A 25,051-nucleotide genomic window follows, 5' to 3' on the forward strand; every position below is an offset into this window, starting at 1 on the left:
GATAAGAAAAATATTTTTTTTAAGATGTATTCATTTTTTTGAGAGAGAGAAAGCACACACAGTGGACAGGGAAGAGGGAGAAGGAGAAGCAGATACTGTGCCGTGCGCAAAGCCAGACAACAGGCACTGTCTCATGACCTGGAGATCACCACCTGAGCCAACACCAAGAGTCAGATGCATAACCGAGGGCACCATTCAGGTGCCCTGATATGACAAATATTTTTAATATTTGCTAAACGATAGCCAAAAAAAATTAGTATCTTAATTTGCATTCCCATGATCCCTAGTGAAGGCGAGCATCTATTCATAAGACAACTTTTACATTTTCTTGGAAAATGAAAAAAAAATTTTAATAAAAAGGCTTAATTAAGCCAATACACTAAAGTGAAGAGGAATTTTTATTCCTACCCATTTTATTAAATGATGTACTCTGATCAACAGAAAAGTTTTAACAGCCAGGTCACATGTGCAAGACAGATGGGCAAAACAAGAGTGTGTGATCGTCAAGAGAATGAAGCTGATGACCCGATGGCTGGTGGTCATGAGCCCAGGACTCAGTGGGCCTGAGCTCTAGGACGCATCTGCATATAGTCCCATTAGCTGTTATACAGCATCACGGCCATTTACACGACTGAGAACATGACTCTTCTCTTTGTCCAGGAGATGGTCAGTGCCTACCAGCATTCATAACATATTGTACATGTACAATAGTTCTTGTGGAGTTGAATCAAGACACATCACATGTGCACATTCACAGAAAGAAGATATTAGATGACAACCAGTCATTTAAAATGTGTACTTACAGCATTTCATGTGGTATTAACTCCCACCAATAGGCCTGCTGGCTCAAATGGTGACGCGCAAAGATATACACAAGGTTAGAACAAGGTTATCTTTGGACATAAATTTTGTTACTCTTCAATCTGTAATTTTAAAATACAAAACACAATTGATCGTTTCAAAGTGATCCCAAGGTGAAGTTTAAACTGAACTAGTACATACTAGTTCTCTATATTACTGATTTGTATGAATCATATACAGCTAAAAACCTAGTGTCCATCTTTTTTCTTTTTTTTTCCAGATGAGATAGAGCAGACAGAGAGCATTGTATTAGTTTCAGGAGTACAAGAAAATAATTCGGTATTTATATATATTGTGCAATGATCAGCACAGTAAGTCTAGTTAAGCTCCATCATAACACATAGTTACAGATTTTTTTTTCTTCTGAGAACATTTAAGAACTACTTTTACCAACTTTCAAATACACAATATAGTATTATTAACTATATTCACAATGCCATACACTGCATCCCCAGGTTTATTTATTTTTATAACTGGAAACATGTACCTTTTGACTACCTTCACCTATTTTGCCCAGCCCCCAATCCCCCTGCCTCTGGACCATCACTCTGTTCTTTGTATCTAGCAGTCTGGTTTTTGTTTTTCTTTTAGATTCCTCATATAGCTGTGATCATATGATATTTGTCTTTCTGGGCTGGACTTGTTTCACTTGCATAATGCCCTCAAGGTCCATCCATGTTGCCACAAACAGAAAAATGTCCTTATTTTTTATGGCTGAACAATATTCCATTGTGCACACACACGCACACACACATACAATCACATCTTGTTCATCCATCACCCAGTGATGGACACTTAGGCTGCGTCTACATCTTGGCTACAGTAAATAATGCTACAATGAATATGGGAAATACAGATTATCTTTCTCAAATTACTGTTTTCATTTCCGTGGTGTTTACGAGCATATGAATCACTAACTCATTGGGGTAGACGTTGGGTGCAGTCTGATAAACTGAGAACGTGATAAAAGCAATGAACCCTTTCCTCAGGAATAAGCTCATCAAACAAGGTATTTTCCTTATGAATTCGGGGAGTTCTCATCCATCTAACCACTTTATTTATCAACTCAACAACTGAATGCCTATGATGTGCCAGGTACTGTCCTAGGCCTTTGAGACATGAGTGAATAAAACAGACAGTATTTCTTTCTTCCTGGAATTTATATTTTAATAGGCAGGACAAAAAGATATACAAAAATGTAATAAATAAGTAACTTATATGAATGTGAGAGAGTGTTATTAAATACGAAGTAAGGTAAGGGGAGCTGGGAATGGAGAAGGTGGGGAATGCGGATGCAGCAGTTAAAGTCAAAGCTGTACACACAGGTGAGGAGATAGCCTACTGAGGGGAGCGGAATCCAGCAAGGATCCACAGGACCAGGGACAGTTAAGGAGGGAGTGTCTGGGGAAAGAACATTCCAGGCAGAGGACCAAAGCAAAGACCCTAACAGAGCACAGGCATTCAAGGAACACACCTCACAGACTTCCCAAAACACCTCCAGGGACACACCCTACCTTCTCCCAACCCTGGAAGTGTCAGTTCCTGGAGAATCTGTCGTTGCCTATGTCGTTATGGTACACTAGACAATACCATAGGTTTTAGAGCCAGAGAAACCTACATTTGGATGCAAACTGTTGTGCTTGTTTTATAACCCTTAGCAAGTTATAGGACTTTTAAGACCCAAGCGTCTCATCTAGAAAATGGGGATAATAATGTGAAACTCTGCCTCATAGGTTCTGCATAAGGACAATGCATATGAAGAGCTCCGCACTAGGGATCTAACGCACAGCACAGTGATCAGAGTCAACAGCACTGTATTTCAAACTTCCAAGCTGCTAAGAAATTAGACTGAATTGTTCCCACCACAAAAAAGAAATGAATTATGTGACATCAGAGAGTTATTATAATTAACACCATGGTGGTGATCACACTGAAAAATATAAATGCATCATATTAATACTTTGTACTTCCTAAAATTATGTTATATGTCAATTATATCTCAATAAAAATAAAATAAACAAGCTCCTACTTAAAAAAAATTAAACAGAGTAAAATTCAAGATACTGTAGATCTTGTAATTACTCTTAACAAAAAATTATCCTATCATAACACACACTCACACACTTTCTCTCTCGGGGTTTAAAAAAAATGCCAACCCATGTTTTTATTATTAAAATTGTTTCTATGAGAACTTAAGTATTAAGAAGTTAAACTATGTAAGAATTACTAAGGTTTTCCATACCACCTTAAAAATCACAAGGATTTTTTTTAATTCACAGAATCATTATAGGGCAAATATTAATGACCTGTAAATTTATAATCACATGCGAAATTGAAAAGTCACTACAAAACTGGTCCAATTTTTATCTTCTTATTTACAGGAAGTCCTTAAGCACTATTAGTCTAGCAAAAAGCAGCTCAACACAGACTGAAGATTAACTTTTAAATTCTCCTTTATTTTGAAGCTCATATATTTCTATATTTTCAAATGTTATATAAGATCTAATGCTTTACACATTAATGTGTTATATAATAGTAAAAACAGTAACAGATGAGAAAAGTGAAAATTTGATGATAAATAGTTCTATCATCCCATTACATCAAGCAATCCATGTGCAAGGTAAAAAATAAAGTCGTGAGTCATGTCATAAAAGTTCTTAGCAAGAACAGGGATTTTAATAATCAGAATCCCTTGGGAAAAGAATCATGCCCAATGCTATTTAATATATTTACAGCATATCTGTTGGAAGAAATAGACATAAGATATATTCCAGTAACACAAAACCTAGTCAGTAGAAACCAGAAGGGTCTTTGAAAGACTCCAGAAGGAACTAATCAAATATGAAACATGATGAAATTGGGCTTATTAAGGCAAGGTAATCCAGGTTCTCTTTAACTCTACATTTTGAGCAAACAGCCCTATCAAAGGAACAATGGCTTCTTCCCATTAGCAGGAAACTAGGCAACAACCCCTCCTATCATTTAAAAACTGAACAAAACAAAACACATCCTTCCCATTTCTCTTAGCATTCCATGTTTTATACCTCCTATTTATTCCTCAACCTCCTAAAAATCTGGTGCATGGCCCTTCATTCTCCAAAAATGATCACATGCCACTTTTAAGGTCTTAGTCATAGGAAACCACATCTTGATTATTACCAAGACCAACTGACCCTACCTCCTAGTATCTATCAGATTTATTCTTTCTTCCTCTACTGCAAAAGTCTGGGTTTAGGATGTTCTTTCTTCTTGTCCTAATGGGGCTCTCTCTTCCCAAATCAGTGGCTTCAATGGTTAAAGAAACCTGTTTTCTAAATCAGTGTAACAGAATCAACCCCTTTTCTTCATGACCAATATTGTCTTCTCCGATTACATATTTGGATACTTTCACAACCTGGACTCAAGTTCTGCTATCCAAATGTCTACAAAGGTACACCAAACCCTTAACAAAATTACTCACCAACAAAAATCACCTCGATTTGCATGTTTCTGTAACCTTGTTCTGTGAGGTTCCCACTATACACCTTCAATACCCAAAGTGAATACCATTTATCCAAAGCAGTACCAGTGATTTGGAGCAGAGTCCCTGAATACCTGCCCAAATGTCACATCCACCTGAAATGTTCACATAACGCCTTTCACCCCTCCTCTGTGACCTCATCACAGGCACGATGATTCTAGTCCTCTTTGACCTCTGAGATTGTAAGTTATCTGACAGCAGGGGTGGATTATGAGTAGATTATTTTAGTCCATACCAAGCACTGATGCCTATACTCAATACTACAGAGATATTTAACTAAACAAAAACAAAAGGGAAAATTTAGTATTATATTTTCAAATGTAGAATAGGCTGGTTTTGAAACCAAAATTTAATGGTAAATATTCATGTTGCTCAAACGAATGTTCTTCTTTGCAAATGTACCTGACTCACAATATTAAGAATGTAGGAGGCTGGAATTAAGTTCTAGCTATAAGACTAGTCACACCATGAAGGGGAAGAAAATGAGAGTGGCCCAAGCCATACAGAGGCTAGGAAGGGGCAGTGGGTAAGAGTTGGCAGTTGTATGGCATAGGAAGGAAGAAACAGTCAAACACCCCCTACTGGCATGTGGAAGAGGGAGAGCTGGATAAGGAGCTGGAATATACTGTAGTAACCAGAGCTAACTAGGAGAGAGAGGACAGGCAGACCAGTGTCCTGCAAGGTGGGCAACTGTCAAAAACATGGCTTTAGGCAATAAACCCATCCCCTAGCCCACCTCCATGGCTGCCCCAACCTTCAACAGAGGAAGCCTTATTAAAGAACCTCTCCCAGCTTCCTTGACCCTGGTTACTATGAAATTTTTAAGTCAGTGTGACTTATACAGGATTGTTGTTATGAATTGGCCTAGTAAGATGAGGGACAATGCAAAAAGCCCAAAGTCACCAACTCTCCTTGTCTACTCACAAATACATGTGATTGTTTTATTGTCAAAAATACCTAAAATTCTATAAGTTGCTTTTATTTCTAACAGTTTAGTTTGGAAGTGAAAGACAGAAATGCACAAATTATTCAAAATAAAGATGAAAGTGGGGTGGCCCTTCACTGTTTGGGATGGAAAAGGGAGGCTGTCATAAAATTGACAGGTAGGAAGGTTAGAGCCCAGCCAACAGGACAAAAGGACCAAGCAAGAATACAGAGCCAGAGGCTCTCTGATTTAAACCATAAAGCTGGGGTTGGGAGGGTAGAAAGAACAAAAACTAGTTTATTCTACATCAAACACACACACACACACCACACACACAGTACTATGGAAAAATAATGAAAATTTGTTAGCAGTGCAAAATGTTGTACCAAAGAAATTAAAAAATAGTAGCCCAGGCTAAAAGTGGTTAAGAAAAAGAACACAGTAAATTACTTCTTTAGAAATCAACGGATATATATGGAAATTTTCTTTTAGAAGATATAGTCTTAGTTTCTAGAATCAGAGTAAAATGCTTAAAAATGTAGTTTAATTTATAAAAGTTCTAAATAAATTTGAAATACAAAATGTCATAAAAAATAATGCCTTTGTATTTTAGAGCCAAAAAGAGTTACAGTGTAGAACCTAAAAAGACTATTAGTCTGAATGAGGAAGAAAAAAATCTATATATATGTATATATGGCCAAATCTCAGAAGCTGAGAGATCAAACTTTTATATAGCATGAGCACTGGATAAAATATTCATAAATTCAAGTAACCGGAATATATTTATGAATTGAGGTTCTAGTTATGTTTACTTCACCTATTTGAATTTAAATAAAAGATCAACCTACACAGGAAGCATTATAGCTACAAGTAGATAACAATACTTACAAGTAAATAAAAATCTGCTGTACCTACAGACATAATGCTTGTGCTTCTTCATAAAATACTGAGAAACACCTTATTTAAAGTGTTTACAGTCCTACTACAACCAGAAAAACATGCTGATGTGTATCTTGGCTACATTTTTTCTTATTGTCAATGGATTTTAACCATACATATAATTATATGAAAAGCATCACCACCTAATACATGTGGAAAATACAAAGAATACTGATTATATAGTTCAAAAATGTTTCAAATACAAAAAGCATAGTCTAAGATTTTTTACAGTGGAATAGACTGTTGTATGTAATTTTCTTATTATTCTACCTAACAAGGCTTTATATTTAAAGATAAGAAGCAAGTTGAGTTCCTAATGATAGAACATGACTACCGAAAATTTATAGCAATCACTGGGACATGGTGAGTGGCAGAGAATAACAATAAATTCTGTATTAGGTTTTGATTAGCATGTTACATCATTAAAATAACATTTACTGCATACTGAGCTACATTATTTTATTGGAGTGCACCAGATAGGTTCTACTGCCTACTTTTTTACAAATAAGAAAATTAAAACAGGAAAGAATCAAATCCATATGACCAAAGTCACACAGCTGAGGCAACAGAAATCTAAGTTTTCCTGGGTCCAGGGCATAAGCTTCAAAACACTATGGAATGGTCATTAAAACTCCTGAACAATTATACTCGTAAGAGAGAGGGAATTTCCCCACAGTTACCCACATAAGGAAACAGCTGCTCGGAGATGTCAGCCTAAGAGGGAATGAATTCTAAGCTTTCTGATTGTGGGCACACAACACCACTTGCTCACAGGGTTTTGCCCACAGAGGAAGCATCAGAACATCTTTTACTCGAAAGTACTGAAAACAGTATGCAAGTCACGTGTTAAAAACTGGTATTTTGTGGAAAGATCATTAACTGAAATAAATTATTTGGATTTCCTCAAAATTTTACCACACTCCCTTTTCCCCAGAGATACTTTTAGAACATTACTTTTCAATAAGTGGCCATTTCAATCCATGTTCTGCTATTCCAAGTAACTGAAGATTAAGAGGCTTATTCAATTTTCCATTTAAGAAGTATGAACTAGGATCCGATTTTGGTCTACTTGACTAATAGTCCCACTCCCACCATTTCCATTTTCAAGCACAGCGATGTCTTACAGCAAGCACCCAAAGCACACATGATCAGAGACTAAGTTAATGACACAATATTGATTCAAGAGGTGGGGGGACATCTGACCAAAAGGATTGGAATATTTATTTGAAAGGAAGGAAGAGCAATCCAACAGAGTTCAAGATAGGCATGAGATCATGGTAGGAGATGAGGCCTAAAAAAGTTAAATTGGATTTTGGATTGCAGAGTACATAGAATACCAAGCTAATGAGTTTAATTTTAAATCAGAGTGCAGGAGGGAGTTCTGTCGTGCTTTTAAACTGGAGGGTGATGCAATATAAGTGGTGGTTTGAAAGATAATGCAAATAGGAATATGCAGAATTCACTAAAGAAGAAACAGATGGTAGAGGGAGATACATATTACATCACTCAGGTCAAGAGGAATATGGCTGAGATGAGAACAGGTGCTAAGAAAGTAGAAAGATATGCATGTATTCAAGAGTAAAGGTATAATATGGCATACCTGGGAACAGATAAAACATGAAGGAGAAAAACAAAATAAGTTTGGACTGTGGGAGACGCATGGCAAAATTATAAGGAATGAGAAGGTCATAGATAATTACAGAATTCTCTAGGTTTAGGAACTATTTGGAAATGAGCGACATGCAATTTCGCAGGGGGTGCAGGTCACTGGGGCATGCAGAGGCTGTGAAATACTGCATACCTAGATGCAGAGTCAGCTCCAGAATAAGGAGTTTCACCTCCATTGTCCTTTAGACTAGGGACCACATCCCCTCTGCTTGGGAAAAAGTATGAAGATAGTTCAAAGACATCCAGGAGAGAAGGAATCAGCCAGTATTCGTAGGTAAGCACAGGCTAGAGGGACAGGATCAAAAACTAAATGATCACACCAAGGAAAAGCTCATCTAGAGAAACGACCTGCATGCACACAGGCAGAGCAAAAGACAGACATTTTTCTGTAAATAATACCAGTGAGCTTAGAAACAGAATGTCAGAGAAGCCAATGGCAAGTCTTCTAGGGATATAACAGATTCAAAGCGCTAGTTCAGCCACTTACGGACAGCAGGAGGAAAACTGCACATGTACCTTAAGAAAACATTTTCAACCATCAATAAAAATTCCTTGTATATTTTTATGACTTCCAGTATATTTAAGAAAATAAGACCCAGGATTCACCTTTTTATAATCCACAACAAAATTAGTTAAATAATAATGTATATGCTAATACAACATACTCTCTAGTCAAAAGTAAAATATTTAAAATTCAAATAGTCATTATCTTGAGTAACAGAAAATACCACAAATCCCCGCTTAAGCCATGTTCAACGTTAGACAACTAAATTAGCAAAAAAGTTTCAAACACAGCTCTATGGAAAAAATCTCTTTAAAATAACAAACACATTATTTTTATTTGAATTGAGACTTATTTTTCTTGGCCAACCTACAAAAGTATGTTTCTCCTTCTAAGAGTTCAGAACCTTAATGCCAAAGTCTCAGCCAAAGGTTTATAGAAGTATTAGTGAATCGGGTCTGTTTATGATTAAAATACAAAGTTCTCAGGCAAATTAGTCCCTCTCCAGGGACCTAAAATATGAGTAAGTCCAAAAGCCTAGATTTCTGCTGATATAATCTAAGATTCTTTGCCCTCCCCTCAAACTTTCTCCAACTTAATCTGGAAGAGACTCATGAAAAGTAAAACATTCAGTATGTGAAGAAAGATATACTATCTACGGAATGAGATATTCTTCATGCAAGTACTTGCTATAAAAATGTTTTAGGACAAGTACACTTTTAGATACACAAATTACAGGCAGATAGCTCCTTGTAATTATGAACACACTCAATACAAGGGTAGGGCGTGTGGATGCAAACGCCATGAAGATCTAACGCCACCTGCAGTGCACTCATGCCTCCTGAGCAAGACCAGAAGGAAGCCCCAAGCCACAGAGAGGGGCCCCGAGCCACAGAGAGGGGCCACGCGCTCACGGAGACAGACAGGAACACACACAGGGTGGTAACGACCCGTGGAAGTGCCAAGACGGAAACGGGTAAGAAAGCACTACACACACTTGACTTAGGTTTTGGCACAGACGGGCATGTGGACCACGGAATGCTGCAGGAAGTAAGGTGTCAGGAGAAGTGTCCCAAGCCGGGAGACACCCACGGCAAGCGCAGAACAGGACTTAGCGGGAGAACCAGGAGAGCCTGCCAGCCCACGCCTGGGGCCTGCAATGCGCACGCCGGGGGGGGGGGGGGGAAGCCGGGAGCAGATGCGAGCAGCAGCTCCACAGGTCAGCAGAGTAACACCAGGGAAGACCTCATCACCAGCAAAATCTCCGCATCAAAACTAGCCTTTACGGAGTGTTTAGAGTGTGTTAGGTACTGCTTTAAAAGTTTTACATGAACTGTCTCATCCACGCATCCTGATCTCTGAAATGTGTCTTACAAAGTTATGAAACCTGATCTGAGGCTTAAAAACTTCAGGAATTTTCTCAGCATAACACACGCTATGACATTCCAACCCAGGTCACTCTGACTTCCAGCAGCAACTTTTAACCACTTCATCCCTCGCCGATGCTGAGGATGGTGTTAAGCATGGCTCTTCCTGTCCCACCACCCTGATCTCAGTGGAGACAGGGGTGACAGGGGTGACAGGGGCATGGCTGTGATGCTGTTGCAGGGATAGAGTGGATGGCAGCCTGAACTTGGGAAGGAGACTGTGGGAGAGGAATGGGTAAATTTCTGAGAGACATTTAGAAAAAGAATCTCCCAACAGGAGATACAGTGAAAAGAAATAGCAGAAGTGAGGACTAATACTCAAAATGTCACAGGATGGTCAATGATGCAAGCAACAAGATCCCAGGCTCTTTTCTTCAGGGAAAATAGCCTCAATAATAACCACCATATTCACAGAGCAACACATATTCATATTTACATGAGGCTTTTCTTGGAGAAAATTAGATTCTGTATTAATTTATGTCAACTATGGCATTTAATAAATCAGAACTTTATGTGTAAAAGATAGAAAAACTGACCTAAGTATCCAAACCCAACTGTCACAAATGGTGAAAGGCCTTTGGAACAGGGGCACACATTCCACCTTTCTAAACACTTAAATGTGATTTCACAAATTTTACATTTGGTATCTATAATAAAATATTTTACTATGTGCATAGCCATTTCTGATCTACATATTGAGGCTACAGATAAAAAAATGTGACTAGGAAATCACTGCATTTATAGCTATCTCTGATACTTTCACTTGTAATTACAGAGGCCAACACCTTACCATCTCAACTTTCTAAACACCAGAGAGAGAGAGAAGTTTAGAAACAACAAGAATAATCTAAACCAGTTGCTCTGCAGAGTGAACTAGTAAGTACATCCATAAACAGAGACGATTCTAATCAACCAGGACACCCTCGAATACTCATCTAAACCATTAAATGGCAAAACAATGGGAGAAAGGAAGGAAGGAGGGAAGGAAGGAGGGATGGAATGGATGGATGCCTGGTCCTAGTAAGTGAGAAAAGAGTAAGAGGATTTAAATTGTCAACAATCCCTCATTACTGGTGGGAGTATAATTTGGCCCAACATCTACTGAGGTCACTTTGGAAATATCCATCAAAGTTACAAATATATATATTCTTGTATAAATCCACAAATTTACTATTTCATCTTTAGGTATCTATACAAGTAATACTCAATGCAAAATGGCTTATGTACAGACGTTATTCATTTTGTAACAGCAAGGACAGTAAACAATCCAAATGCTCATCATCAGCAGACAATGGCCCATCTAAACAAAGGAAAATTATTAAACTCTTTCAAAAGGAGACATTTGTTACATTCTACCATGGAAAGTCTGCCAAACCCTATTAAGCAAAATAAATAAATAAATAAATAAATAAAATGCACAGAACATGGTAGATAGTATTTACATAAGTACATGAAAAGAAGATAAATTTTTACATTTTCTCATAAAAGAATGGTAGTATTTGAAAGGATTCTCAAGAAACTAGTACCAGTGGTTACATATGAGGAGGGGAGCTAGCAAGTGGAAGGCAGCATTTTGCAGATTCATGTGAAATGTTTGATTTTGGAACTGAGTATATGATATTTGCAAAAATCAATAACATTTTCTAAAAAGTAAAAAAAAATCACGTTATCAACGACATCCCCGTATAATCTATGAGTTATACTGTCATCCAACAACACGGAAGGTTCTAAACACTCGTCTCATTTAGATATCTAACAGGCCCTGGGGATAGGAAGGAATAAACAGGGACACCTCTCACCATTAACTCAAAAAAATTTAAATTCTCTACAAGCTTGTGTGGTGTCATCTTCTTGTTAGAATCAATTCCTTTAACTAAAAAACTTATACAGTTCCATCAGAAATAAAAGATATTTCTTCTGTCTTTGAAGATAATTTCTAAAACTCAATTTCATATCAAATATCTAATTCTATCAAATATTCATTTTATAAAAAGAGAAGCTTTACTCGGAGAACTGAATGAACAAAATAATATCAAAAAGCTACAGACTAGGCATAATATGCTAATTAATGGCAGATCAGAATTCATCATATCCACATTTTATATATTGAATACATGAGTACCAAAACTCCATTTTTCCTGAAAAAAGAAAATTCATCTCTAAAAGAAAATAAATTTTTACCAGCTTGAGGTCCCAGAGTAATGGTATAGTTCATAGTCATTCTTATGAAAATGAAAACCCTCAGAACTCTCTGGAGAAAAAAAAATCTAAAACAGCAAAAAACAGCTCTCAAATGAAATAAACCTACTCAGAAGAGAATACTAACCATATTACTTTCAACTGCCTATAAATTATTAAATATAATCAAATGGTTTAAGTATTATTTTCCAATTAAGTGGAAACTGTATTTGTCACTTCAGTTATGAGCAAACTTACTATTTTCTGATAACTACAAATTTTTGGAACTATAACAAAACTGATGGCTATGCTGGGCCCATAACATAACAACATTCTGGGAAGCCCATTCTTTCTTGTGTCTCACTAAAGCTCACTGAAATCACAGCAGCTCTTGGCCTCGATACCGTCACCTCCTCTACAAAGCTTTTACACACTCAGGTGGCTTCCCCGGGCGGCTGTGCTCAACTGTAGTCCAGCAGAAATCATTAGGACACAACACAGACAGTCTGTTGGTAACAGACTGATAGCATTCACCTTTTAACACTTAAATCCATGTTCAATTACAAGACATTCTCAGAGAAAGATCAACTCGGGCATAGGAAGCCTGTGCTCTCCCTCGTATCATCAAGCTCTCTGAAGTGGGAACACTGCTTTACTTTCATCCCCCCCCCACTCCTTGGTCCTTTAGTCTGAAACAATTTTCCAGTCTTTTTGCCATGAGCAGATGCTAAGTGACAAGCAATGATGAATCAAACATCAGTGACTCAGAAGTATGACTGCTTCTCAGGTTTCTGTAGGTATGTGTCTTAATATTTAACAGACTTTCTCTGCTTTATTTATAATCTGCAATTTTTAGTTCATAATTAGTGAAAATCACAAGATCATAAAATCTCGTCCACCTAACAAGGAATCTATCCATAATACAGGAAACCCGCAAAGTGAGGACATTTTGAACTTTTTCCTTTCAATTTATTGTAACACTTATTCACCTAAAAATTCATCAAGGCTTATTAAGAGCTCCAAGCAAAAGTAAACAAAACAGCGCCTGTGCCATTTCAGTGCCTGGAGACAGACATGAACATTATCAAGGACGGTGAGAGAGGGGCGCCTGGGTGGCTCAGTGGGTTAAAGCCTCTGCCTTCGGTTCAGGTCATGATCCCAGGGTCCTGGAATCAAGCCCCGCATCGGGCTCTCTGCTCGGCAGGGAGCATGCTTCCTCCTCTCTCTCTGTCTGCCTCTCTGCCTACTTGTGATCTCTGTCAAATAAATAAATAAAATCTTAAAAAAAAAAAAAAAAAGAACGGTGAGAGAGGAGGCAATAATGAAGACAACGGGGACATCATCCTCTTTCAAAAATGGGGACTAGGAAAGGTCTCCTGAAGGAGAGGATGTGACCAACACATGAAAGGTTAAGAAGGAACCAAATCCGTGAATTGGGAGGCGCAGCAAGCCAGGCAGAGGTGACAGGAAGACAGAGGCTTGTGGGGAGTGGGGGTTGTGAACTGAGAGATCTAGTACAGAGAGACATGCACACAGGACTGGGGAAACAAGTTGAAAAAAGAGGAAAGTCCTAAGACTGAGAAGGGATGGCAGACAGAGGAGAAGTGATGATGGTTAGCCTTTGAGAGGCCTGGGAAGCTTCTCCCAAGTTTGTAAAGGGTGGTGAGGACCCAAGGATACTACTAATCCTGCTTCTTTTTCTCAGGGGGCTGTGATGTTAAATCACAGGAGGGCCAGTTAATGGATTACTTCAGAGAATTAAAGGGATTATCCAAGGTAGGAGGAGACATTATGCCTCTCAAAGGGTTTACTTAGATTCCAATGGATATTGACATTGCAATTTTATAATTTGGGAAGTATGCTATTTGCAGAAAAAGAGAAAAAAGTGCTCAGTTTTACAGTCTTATGAAGTCTGATTTACCAAAAATAAAAATATTTCCAAAGTTGTATGCATTTACTATTGAAGGGTATAAATAACACAAAACATGAAATGAAACCCAAAAGCCTATCCTAACTCCCCTTCCATAACACCAGTGGTATGTTATGGAACCTACATGTTTCTTTTCAGTACTTTTAATTTCTTTAGAGTTTACTGGATATTAAAGAAAGCTCACAACAGCCTTTTTTTAGGCACACAGGCAGAGGGAAAAAAAGGATCACAGATTTACAACAGACCCAGTGAAAACACTATGGGGCACAGACATCAGTGGGGGGAAGAAGAACATAAAACCATTGGGCAAAATGGCTTAGCACTTTAGACAGCCCATTTTTCAGGACCATTTCAGATCCACGCTGAAGGTAACCAGAAAAAGCCGGTGTAGGACTGAATTAAAAAAAAAAAAAAAAAGGAAAGAAAGAAAAAGACACAGGTACCTAAATCATAACATTCCAAAATTACAAATGGCTTTTGAGTGATTCTATTTGTATAGGCGGGTTTCAGGATATGGCTAGTGAAAACAACATACCGTAAGCCAAAAATGTTAATGTAATTTCTTAACCAGTATTTTTTAAAGAGTAGCAGTTCCACTGTTCACCGAACACAGAAATAAAGAACAAATTTTCAAAAGCAAATGACATACAGATTGGTGGGAATAAAGAGAGAGTATAAAGCGTGCATTCTTTTCATCGTCATAGTTAATCACACAGCTCACAACAAAAATCTTTAAGACTGCCTGCGATGAAAATATGAAAAGGCACCTGAGGGTCATAGCTAAAAATGAAAATGCATCTTTATCCACGGTGCATGCTCTAAACGTCTCGTTCTTGCAGCTGTATTCACAGGCAAGAAAATCATCAGCTACTAACAGACTCCCCGTGAAGGTTAATCCACATACCACGAAGACTTTTTCACTGGGTAGAATTTCTGTCTCACTTCCCTTCTGCTTACGGGCTTTTAGCTCCATAGGCCAAACAAGCAATAAACAGGGCCAGTCATAAAGGACCAGGAGAACTGATGAGGACCCCCTAAACTGCACAACCCACTCCAAAAGCTGGTGAGTTGAATGGTGGCTCCTTGACTCCACTCACATCACAGAGGGACCCAGATGCTTAGCCAGTGGCCAAGCAGAAGCCCTCGTAAGACACTTGGCATTCTTAAATGCTATTCTTAAGATTTAATCGCATTTAAGCCACGCAGGCTTGCCAAAAACTTTTGTTTTGGGGACATAAAAAATGGACACAGACACAGAGATTAAGGCTAATGTCATTTTTGTGTCAGATTATGTTCTTCAGAAAAGAACCAGAGATGATTTAAAAAGATTAAACTTTATTCTAATTCTGGTAAGATGCCACAGAAGCAAGAATCCAATTCGGAAAGGATGATGAGGGCATTAGAAGTACACCAGGGAAGAAAAAACGAACCAGCCCTGCATACCAAATGGCACCTCCAATATGCAAGGAGAAGAGAACATGTAAGAAAATAAAAGAGGTCCTCCATCCTAGCGGGAGCTGCGGAGGTGTCTCCAGTAAGTCTATCCTCCCCTAAAATAAAGAGAGCAGAGAAAGCATCATCATCACGGACAAGTGTCTCTAAGACACCAGAACCTGGATCTGCACTTCACATCTTCTAGATCACTTAATCCTCACACACAATGTCACTATCTGCTGAATCGGTATTATTGTCCCCATTTTGTACACAGTGCAAATGACGTCTGTAGAGTTTATACCTAGATAAGGTGAGTTAAGGGTCAGACAAAAGGACCCACTCATGGGAAGGACAGGTTTCCAATCCCACACACTCTGCAGGCTCATGCTGTCTTTTTGCCACCAAATAAAAGGAAGGGTAAAATGTTTCTTGTTGCCCTGATGGAAGAGCCTCCCAAGCGGCCCTGTAGTGGCTGGCAAGGCTCCTCAGGAAATTACCGTGTCCTCAGACGAACGTCTAGCAGGGTCCCTATGCTCTAGTCCCCTTCTTCTGCCTGATGCTTCCTGTTCCCAGTTCTCCGATAATAAAAGTAGAAAACATGTAGGGCTGGTGGAAAAGAATACGGCACAGACATACAGGATGCATGCATGGTATTTGAAAACACAAATAATTTTAAGATGTGTATTACAATAGTCATCTTATTAGAGCACAACAAAATCTACTGGCATTAATATATCCAGGTGACATGAAAATTCTTTTCAAAGGTTGTTTTGGTTTTATTTTTAATGTTATTGGGATTATAAAAGATTTCTGCTTAAAGAAAATCTCTGGCATTTTATAATGAAAACTAAATTTAATTTTAAAACAATCTTGATGTTTTAGTTTCTATATGGGCTCTTGCTGAGGTAAAACACAATAATGTTTGCTTCCACCCAAGTTCAGCAAAAGTTTGCCAGTTAGGAACTAATATGAATAAATCCTCTTCCTTTTAACAGAAAACAGTAGAATTTTAGGATTTGGAGGCAGAGGGTTTTGATTATTTTTATCCAGATAACCCTAGCAGTCATGTGGCTTCCTAGTGTTCACGGGCTAAGGAATTAAAGCATAAACAAACACACGCATCCCAGGTACCATTTGGCAGCCCCAGATCCTAACCTTATGTCCCATTAATGAGGCAGATGCCATGAGGCCTGGCCTCTGCCCACATCAGAATTTCTGTAGCCCTTCCATGTCTTAACAAGATGACCCCGTGGTCAGTTCACTGACTGGTCTGCAGCTGTTGTAATCAGATTGCTAAGGAAGCTATCTCCTAACTTTGTAATTTAAAAAGTATGATCATTTCCTATTCGGAAACTGACCACTTACATCATCTGGATGGTTCTAGGTATCAGTGAAATGAGGCTGGTTTTGTTTTGTTTTTCCACTTAGAAAAGGCTCTTAAATACTTGGGAAAGGAAAAGGATCTCCCAGAGGAAGGCAGGTCAGAGGAAAAAACCAATTTCAATGAGTGGTATGGAAACAGGACCTGATCATCCTGGACCCCCATCGTGCTATCACTACAAGGTAAAACAGGCAACACCCAATAAATACCACCATTACTTATCACCTGGCTTACTTATTCTTTTTTAAACCATTTCCATATAAAATCTGGATAAGCTTAAAAACGTTTTTTCACTACAGTATGTTTAACACATCCAAAATAGTCTCTAATTTTTAAAATTTATTGTTGCCCCAGATCTTCAAAGATTTGGACTTAACCAAATTATAAAGAAAGCAAAAATGAAATCCTGTCACAGAATCTTAACCTTTTCCATGACATGTGAAATGTATTCATTGTGTATCACGTGAATAGTTATAAAGCATAAATATTTTCGCAAGTTTAAAAAGTATCAGAATAAGCCAGTTGCAGAAGTCTTTTTTAAGAAGAGGACAAATGGAAGAAATTTATTCTCAAGCATCATTTTGTTTCAATATGATTTCCACTGAGAAGCACCTGGCTGGCTCAGTCTGTAGAGCATACAGACTCTTGATCTCAGGGTTGTGAGTTCAAGACCCACACTGAGTATGAGCTAATTTAATAATTAATTAATTAAAATTTAAAAATACGAAGAAATGTGCCTTCTATTTAACATTCAGATATTTTCCACTTCTAATATTTAGGACCTGACTCGGGCTAATGTAAAAACAGACATTATCCCTATATTAGCCATCTTCATCTCAGAAGGCATAAATAGCGGAAGTCAGGAACGTTCTGCACCACATGAAAAAATTTGAAACAGAAACATCATGACTGCAGACAGTGACAAAAGTTCATAAAATGGGGATGCCTGGGTGGCTCAGTCATTAAGGATCTGCCTTTGGCTCAGGTCATGATCCCAGGGTCCTGGGATCGAGTCCCCCATCAAGCTCCTTGCTCAGCAGGGAGCCTGCTTCTCTCCTTCCCTCTGCCTGCCACCCTTCCTGCTTGTGCTCTCCCTCTCTGCCTGTCAAATAAATAAATAAAATCTTCAAAAAAAAAAAAAAAGTTCATAAAAGAAGAAGAAAAGGCACTGTCATTATTCCTTAAACTCACAGCTGTGAGACAACACCGAACGCTGGGGACCAGAAGAAGGCCAGGGGACAAATGTGAGGACAGCGCACATCCACTGTCACATTTGAACTGTGCCATCACCGAGAATTTAAGGTAGTTTTCCTCACAGTGTGCCTCTCCCAGTATGATCTGCCAATTAGACAAATTTTTTGCCTGATGGAAAAAAAAACCCTAAAACATGGATTTTTCTCTAAAGGTCAGGGCATTCATTCCCCTATAAGAGCTTAAGTGGGGGCTGGAATGTGCCTTGCACCTCCTGGCTATTTCTGTTAATTGGCTTCAGGCCTGTTCACCAAGTCAAGGTAGTGAAAATGGCAGGCTCCCAATTAGCTTAAATTTCCCTGAAGGTCCCTCTACTTTCAGGCCTTAAATTCCTCCAATAACATATTGTAAAGTTCCTGCCTCCCCTTTTGTGGAATTTATTAGTTGCAATAAACTGTAGGACATAAGAACAAAGTCAGCTTATGATCTATTATCTACCAATATTAAATTATAGTCTACACAGAGTCAGGGAAATGGTGATGGTTAAAAGGAATTCAGATTTCTTAAAGCATTGCCACATATCAAAACCAAGACTTTTGCTGATTTTTTTTGTTGTTGTTTCCTGGGTCTCAGAGTCAGAATTTCAGAAGCATGAAAACTTTTCAAGGCAATACAACAAACCATTTAGTATTGAATTCTTCGTGCCTCCTCTGAGAGCTCAGAAAAAGGAAGTCACAAGAAAAAGATGCTCTTTGAAAGATACACAGTCCTCTACCTTCTGAGAGGACCCTGATGTAGGATTCAGCTACAGGCTATTCTGAGCAAGAATTAGTCACTGAACGGCAGGACTTGTATTTCGAAAATCATGTTGAGCTTGAGCCCAAGTTCTTCCTGGTACAAAGTTCTAATGAGATACATCCCCTGTCTTTGATGATATGAGTGTGTACCTTGTGAATATTCTGAGAGAGGGAAAGAGTCACTATCCCCTTATAGGGGACCAACCCGCCAAAGAAGCACAAGCCACCTTCGGCTTCCAGAGATGCCTACAAGCTCAGTGCTTGCTCTAACAAACTCTCTTGTCCTTTTCATTCCTGCTGTTTATTCCCACCGGCAAAACTGGTGCGGTCATAATTGCCTTCAAGAAGCAGAGATAATGAGATGAGCTATCTTGTAGGAAATAGAGCAAAAACAAAGCCACCGAAGGCATATAAAATCTAGAACTCTGTTGACCTCTTCAGTCCAGATGGCGTAACTCACAGAACACAGTTCTGCCCTGGTGATCCCAAACTGTAAAGGCAGGGGGGTGATTTTTTGTTTTTTACCATATAAAACATTATTTGTATCTATGTGATGCTCGTCTGTTGTTACATTTTTAATGGCAAAAGCTAAGGAGGAAAAAAAGCCACAGAAGAGCCATTAGGCCCTTATAGTCAGATGACTCATAGGAAACAGTTAAAAGAATAAATGCACAATTAAATGAGAGTATCTGGACCAGATTTACAGGATCCCCAACATAACTTCTCCTCTTCTGCCCAAACAATTGTGCCTACTTTTAAGCAAAGTTTTAATACAGATTTTGTGTTGTTTTTGCTGTTCTTGTTGAGTTAAGTAAATTTCAGTTTGGTTAATTATCCTGCTGATGTGAAATCATCAAATTTAGTGAATGGATCATCATTTTTTTAAACTTAAGCCAAGGAAGATGTTTTCAGGCTCAGGAATCAATTAACTAATGCCATTTACATTAGACTACATAAACCAAGGAAGTACTTATTTTTTAAAAACCTGCTTATCATGGAATAAATGCTTTAAATAACTTCAGCAGAAGCAAATCAAGGCTGAGTCTTTTGGAAAGGAAAAAAAAAAAGTATGTGGCTTCTCAATGCAATTCCTTTTGTGTAAAAAAACTATTTTATACCAAAACTACAAAGAAAAACTATACGACCTCCTTAAAAGCACATCTACAGCCACAAAAGTTATGAAAAAGAAAGTGTATTTTTAGGATACAATTAAATATATCATACTTTGGAAACTCTGGACTGCCAATTTTTCCTCCTAATCTTGTAATAACAATAATCATATCTAGCAGAGTTAGCTAATCGTACTTCCCCACCTTGCTTTAACAGAACCCTGACTGTATTCAGTGATGAGCAGCTGTGTTCCAAGGAAGACAAACCACCACACCCACACCCCTAGCTCCAGGAGATCAAGCTCAACCAGACTAAACCAACAACTCCCTTTGACAAACTGGCAGACAAGTCACACAACACGGTATGAAGGGCACCTGTTGGGGGCGGGTGGGTGGGGGAGGGGGCTTGTGAGAAACATTATCCGCTTTCAAGACTAGCCCTGCAGAAGATGAAGGCACGATTCCTCTTCTTCTGTGCCAAGCCGTGATGTCCAAGGCTCTGACAACTTGGGGCACACAGCCACGGAGGCCCTGTGTCGGGCTCCCAGCAAAGGGAGGGTCTGGATCCTCAGTGAGGTCTGCTGGGCTGCGGCCGCCACCGCCAATCGTCCCTCTCTCCAGATATCTTGTTAAATGGGTAAGGAGTACCTTCTTCTTCCACAATCTAGAATTTCTGTTCATGGCAGCCAATTTTTCTTTTCTAACAAATATACTAAGATACACAGTTTTCCTAGGTACCATGCATGATTCTACTAACCCCTTGGCAGGCATCCCATCACTGGACAGAGTTACTGTAGGAGCAGGTTCTGTGCAGGCAGTCTGACTATAGGCCCATGCTAAACTAACTTCAAAATATTCACTTCGAGGGGCGCCTGGGTGGCTCAGTGGGTTAAAGCCTCTGCCTTCGGCTCAGGTCATGATCCCAGGGTCCTGGGATGGAGTCCCGCATTGGGCTCTCTGCTCGGTGGGGAGCCTGCTTCCTCCAATCTCTCTCTCTGCCTACTTGTGATTTCTGTCTGTCAAATAAATAAAAATCTTTAAAAAAAAATATTCACTTCGAAATGGTAATAATACCACCAAAGAGTTTAAAAACTGCATTATTTTGAGAAAATGTTTTTCCTAGGTAGGTCTCCATGTTTTTTTTATTATTTAAAATTATTTCCATCACACAATGCTTCTAATGTATTCTAACATTTGTGATATGATAAAAATCAGTATGTTTGTGATAGCATCCATGATATCAAAGGCAAACTGTCCTTTTTTATTGTTTCATATTCTAACACCCCCAACACACAAAATTGTTTTAGGAGGTTTATGCCATAAAACACAAACTAAGATGAATTAAGTAAAACATTTAGGATTTCTTTTCACTAACATCATGAATCTAAACTGAAAAACAACTATTCCAATACCCAGGCAATAGAATTGTTGATAATTTTAGAAATTACCGGAACAGAAAACAAAAACATTCTCTGAGTACACTCGTTAACCTTCCATTTTAAATGAGCTTTTTAAGGAAAATAAGTGACAAAGTAAGGAGAGAAGTGTGTTTTTAATACAAAAAACGTTTAAAACTCCAAAGAAAATCCTAGAATTTCCACTACAAAGAAAACACTGTGACTAACAATAAACAATTCAGACTTTAAACAACACCACTGGAAGAATTTGGTTTTTATATATCAAAACTTACCAAATAGATCCTTAGTCTTCATGCAGTGAAGGCTTCTCTACCAGGGACGTAACAAGTTTGCAAACAGTTGTTTTTCCCAGGACACAAACCAGCTACTTACACTGAGTGGTAAACGATTCTGATTTCGTGAATGGCAGATGGCCAACCCTGTGGAGTAAACTAAGCACCTCTAAAAACCTACAAACCTCTAACAGCTCCTCGACATTTATGAAAGGGGAAGTCCCCAAACCTGACAAAATCAGGTAAATTCTGAAATAACACTATCGCATGGATTTCTCCTGCAGAGTGAAGTCAGATAAGATAGAACATTATAATTTGCCTCTTCAGGTCCTCTGACTTGATCCCCATCAATAGAGAGAAGAACCTGTAAGTGGTCTTGAAAGTCTACTCATAAACTGTACTGTTCACTGCCAAATGTCTGTGCCTCGGCAACGTAACAAGCTCTTAAGGCAGGATACTCCAGAATCCACAGCAAATATTCATAACCGCTTATGAAAAACCTTTGATCTGGGACCGCCGCAGAAACTGTCTGTACTCACATTAGACAAACTGACAGAAAGCCTGGTACTTACCTGAAGTCTGTTAGAATAATTGACCTTTAATCATCACAGTGATGGAGAGAAACATCTTTCAGGGTATGAGCTAGGAAGTTACACCAAGGACACGTGTAGAAGGATTAATTTATGTTACCTGTTCTTGCTTCTCCAGCCACCTGTCCACCATTGGGTGACTGGCACTCAGAGATGAGCGAGCATTGTCTCTCTGAAACTGGTGAGACCAGTTACTAGCATCCCGTGGAAGGCTTCTATAGTTTTCATCTTTCTATTCAAAAAGAAACAAAAAGGTGTCTTGTAAAAAAACAGACCTTGCAAATGAACGATGCGCTTGGTCTTTCAAAAGTAGCAGAAAAATGATTTTGCAGACTTAAAATATTTTCCCCAAATCTATACAAAATAGCTGACTGAGGACATTTCACCCAGATTAGGCCTCATGAATGCAGTCATCCATCTAGGGGAAGGGGATATAATGACTAGAGCAGGAAGGCAGCCACACACATATGAGTACAGGAGACGAAACCATTTTCCCTGCACTCCCTCCCAAATCAATCTCCACAGGCCAGTTACATGCACCAGAAAATGAAAAGTATTTCTCTACAAGACTGTTGTTCTCTCTCAATCATGGGATGTTCTCTTTTCCTCTTCTTTCTAGTCTTATAATAATGTGAGATATTTTCTATAATTCACCAAAAATGTTTAAAATAAGAAAGATTAAGGAATTTGCTCTTTATTTACATCTTTGTAGTTGTGTGATTTTGGGCAAGAGACTTAAGATCCTCTAGACTGTTCTGTTAGCTACTTCATGGGTTAGTTGAAGCATTAATTCAAATATCAAATAAAGAAAAAAATTAATCTATCCCAATACATGGTACATAATAGATACATAACTGCTCGCCCCAACATGCTTATGGCAAGTGAAGTCTTTAAATAAAAACCTAGTTAGTTGATAAAAATTTATTTAGTATGTTCCAAAGCAGGAACTGAGCCTGGGTGGCTCAGTTGCTTAAGCAAGTTTGCCTTCGGCTCAGGTCATGATCCCAGGGTCCTGAGATCGAGCCCCGTGTTGGGTTCCCTGCTATAAAGGAAGTCTACTTCTCTATCTACTTCTCCTTCTACTCATTCTCCAATCTCTTTCTCAAAGAAATAAATAAAACCTTTTAAAAAGAAATACATCCCGGGGAGCCTGGGTGGCTCAGTGGGTTAAAGCCTCTGCCTTCGGCTCGGGTCATGATCCCGGGGTCCTAGGATCGAGCTCCACATCGGGCTCTCTGCTCAGCAGGGAGCCTGCTTATCTTCCCCTCTCTCTGCCTGCCTCTCTGCCTACTTATGATCTCTATCTGTCAAATAAATAAATGAAATCTTTAAAAAAAAAATACATCCCAAAGCCATCAAATGTTACTGGATATTTCTTTGAAATAATAACATACAACAATCTGCTTTGGCTTTTGGGCTGCAAAACCTAATTTTAATGTCCTGAAGAGAAATGAGAAGGCTAGGATAAGGCAGAGAAGTCAAACATTCTAGCTCAACACGTATCTAAATATTTTCTACAAGGACAAATTTAAAATGTTACCCTCACTTCAACCCACTGACATCAGTTCCCCACTTAAGTGAAGGACCAAAACATTCTCCTTAATAACTTTGTTAAGGATAATCCAGCTGAATACATTATACACATGACTGCTTCTTATTCTTCAATTCTTAAACCATCTGAGCAGCAAATACAGAGAAACAAAAAAGTATCACATAATAGGTTTGCATTGCACAGACCGGAGCAATAGACCAAGATTCTGTTTTCTGCTCCTTCATGAATTCCATCAGAGAGAAAAAAGCTTCAAAATGAATCGATAGTCCTGAACCTATGCCACTATTGTGGGGCACAGAAAATATTTTTAGATCTGTAAATATTTATCAGTATGAACTTCAGTATGAAACTTTAAAAGTTTTCTTCTTAGTATACCTAGATAATAAACTAAAACCTCGACAGAATTAAACACTAGCAAATATTTTTACTAGGAAACCTCTACACATGTCCGATTACCGCAGCTCAAGAAAGCTGTTAACAGAGCACATAACCTCCAGCACAAGGAAAACACTAAGATTACAATGCTTCTCCACACCCAGGAATTAGGGACTGACCTTGGTTGCAGGAACATGGAAATGGGAACATAAGCAAAGGACACAGACAAAGGAAAAGAATAAAGCAACAGAAGAAACCAAAGCCCACTGTATCTCAAAATACTAGGAGCTCTGCCTTAAAACTGCTGCGTGGTAACTCGAGAACAAAGCAAAATGAGCTGACTTACTGTCAAGAAATTCAAATTAGTCATAAAGGGTAGATAAATGTATTAAGGGCAGAATCTTCAATGTCCATGAAGGAGGAAGGACTGGGAGCGCGGAGAGACACAAGTACAGTTTTTATGCCACGATCTCGGGGCTGCTCCCAGTGGCTGAGGATCTGGCTTCTCTATTCATTTTCCACCATTAGAGGTGACTACCGCATCAACTCTACTTTGAAAAATGAATAACAGAACACAAGGTATTAAAAATCTGTTCTGCCTTTTCACCAGGAACTCTACTTCCGGGAAACCGACAGTGCCAGCCGATGAGGGGAAGCTCATCTTTTCAGAAGAACACCACGTAGAGCCAACAGAATAATGAAGAGATTTAGAAAAATCACTGCCTTCAGCTCCTAATGAAATAACTCATTCAGGCAAAGATAACCAACGGACGCTGGAACTGTTCGTGAAGAGTGGACAGTGAGCTGAGTGTTCAGACAGGGACGAAATACAACTTACGAAGGGAGAAGCGGATCTTGAAAATGAAGAGACCAGAAGACACAAAATGCTCACTTTCCTTGGTATCTACAAATCCAGGCTGTGAGTGGTACGTTCTCTTGATTGCTTTTGAATCTCCACCATTCTTTTTCTTGCCTGCAATGG

General features: G+C 38.7%; 1 protein-coding gene across 16 annotated transcripts in view; it reads right to left on the minus strand.

The window, feature by feature from the left end:
• Positions 1-25,051, minus strand: part of PARD3 (par-3 family cell polarity regulator) — a 649,759-nt gene that overhangs the window by 304,422 nt on the left and 320,286 nt on the right. For all 16 annotated transcript variants that reach the window (XM_032837827.1, XM_032837836.1, XM_032837840.1 and 13 more), the window contains exon 5: positions 22,243-22,374. In XM_032837827.1, the coding sequence (XP_032693718.1) occupies positions 22,243-22,374 (132 nt within the window). The remainder of the gene's footprint in view (positions 1-22,242; positions 22,375-25,051) is intronic.

This window comes from Lontra canadensis, unplaced genomic scaffold, assembly GCF_010015895.1.
Source record: "Lontra canadensis isolate GAN:19392208 unplaced genomic scaffold, GSC_riverotter_1.0 scaffold100, whole genome shotgun sequence".
Classification (NCBI taxonomy): domain Eukaryota; kingdom Metazoa; phylum Chordata; class Mammalia; order Carnivora; family Mustelidae; genus Lontra; species Lontra canadensis.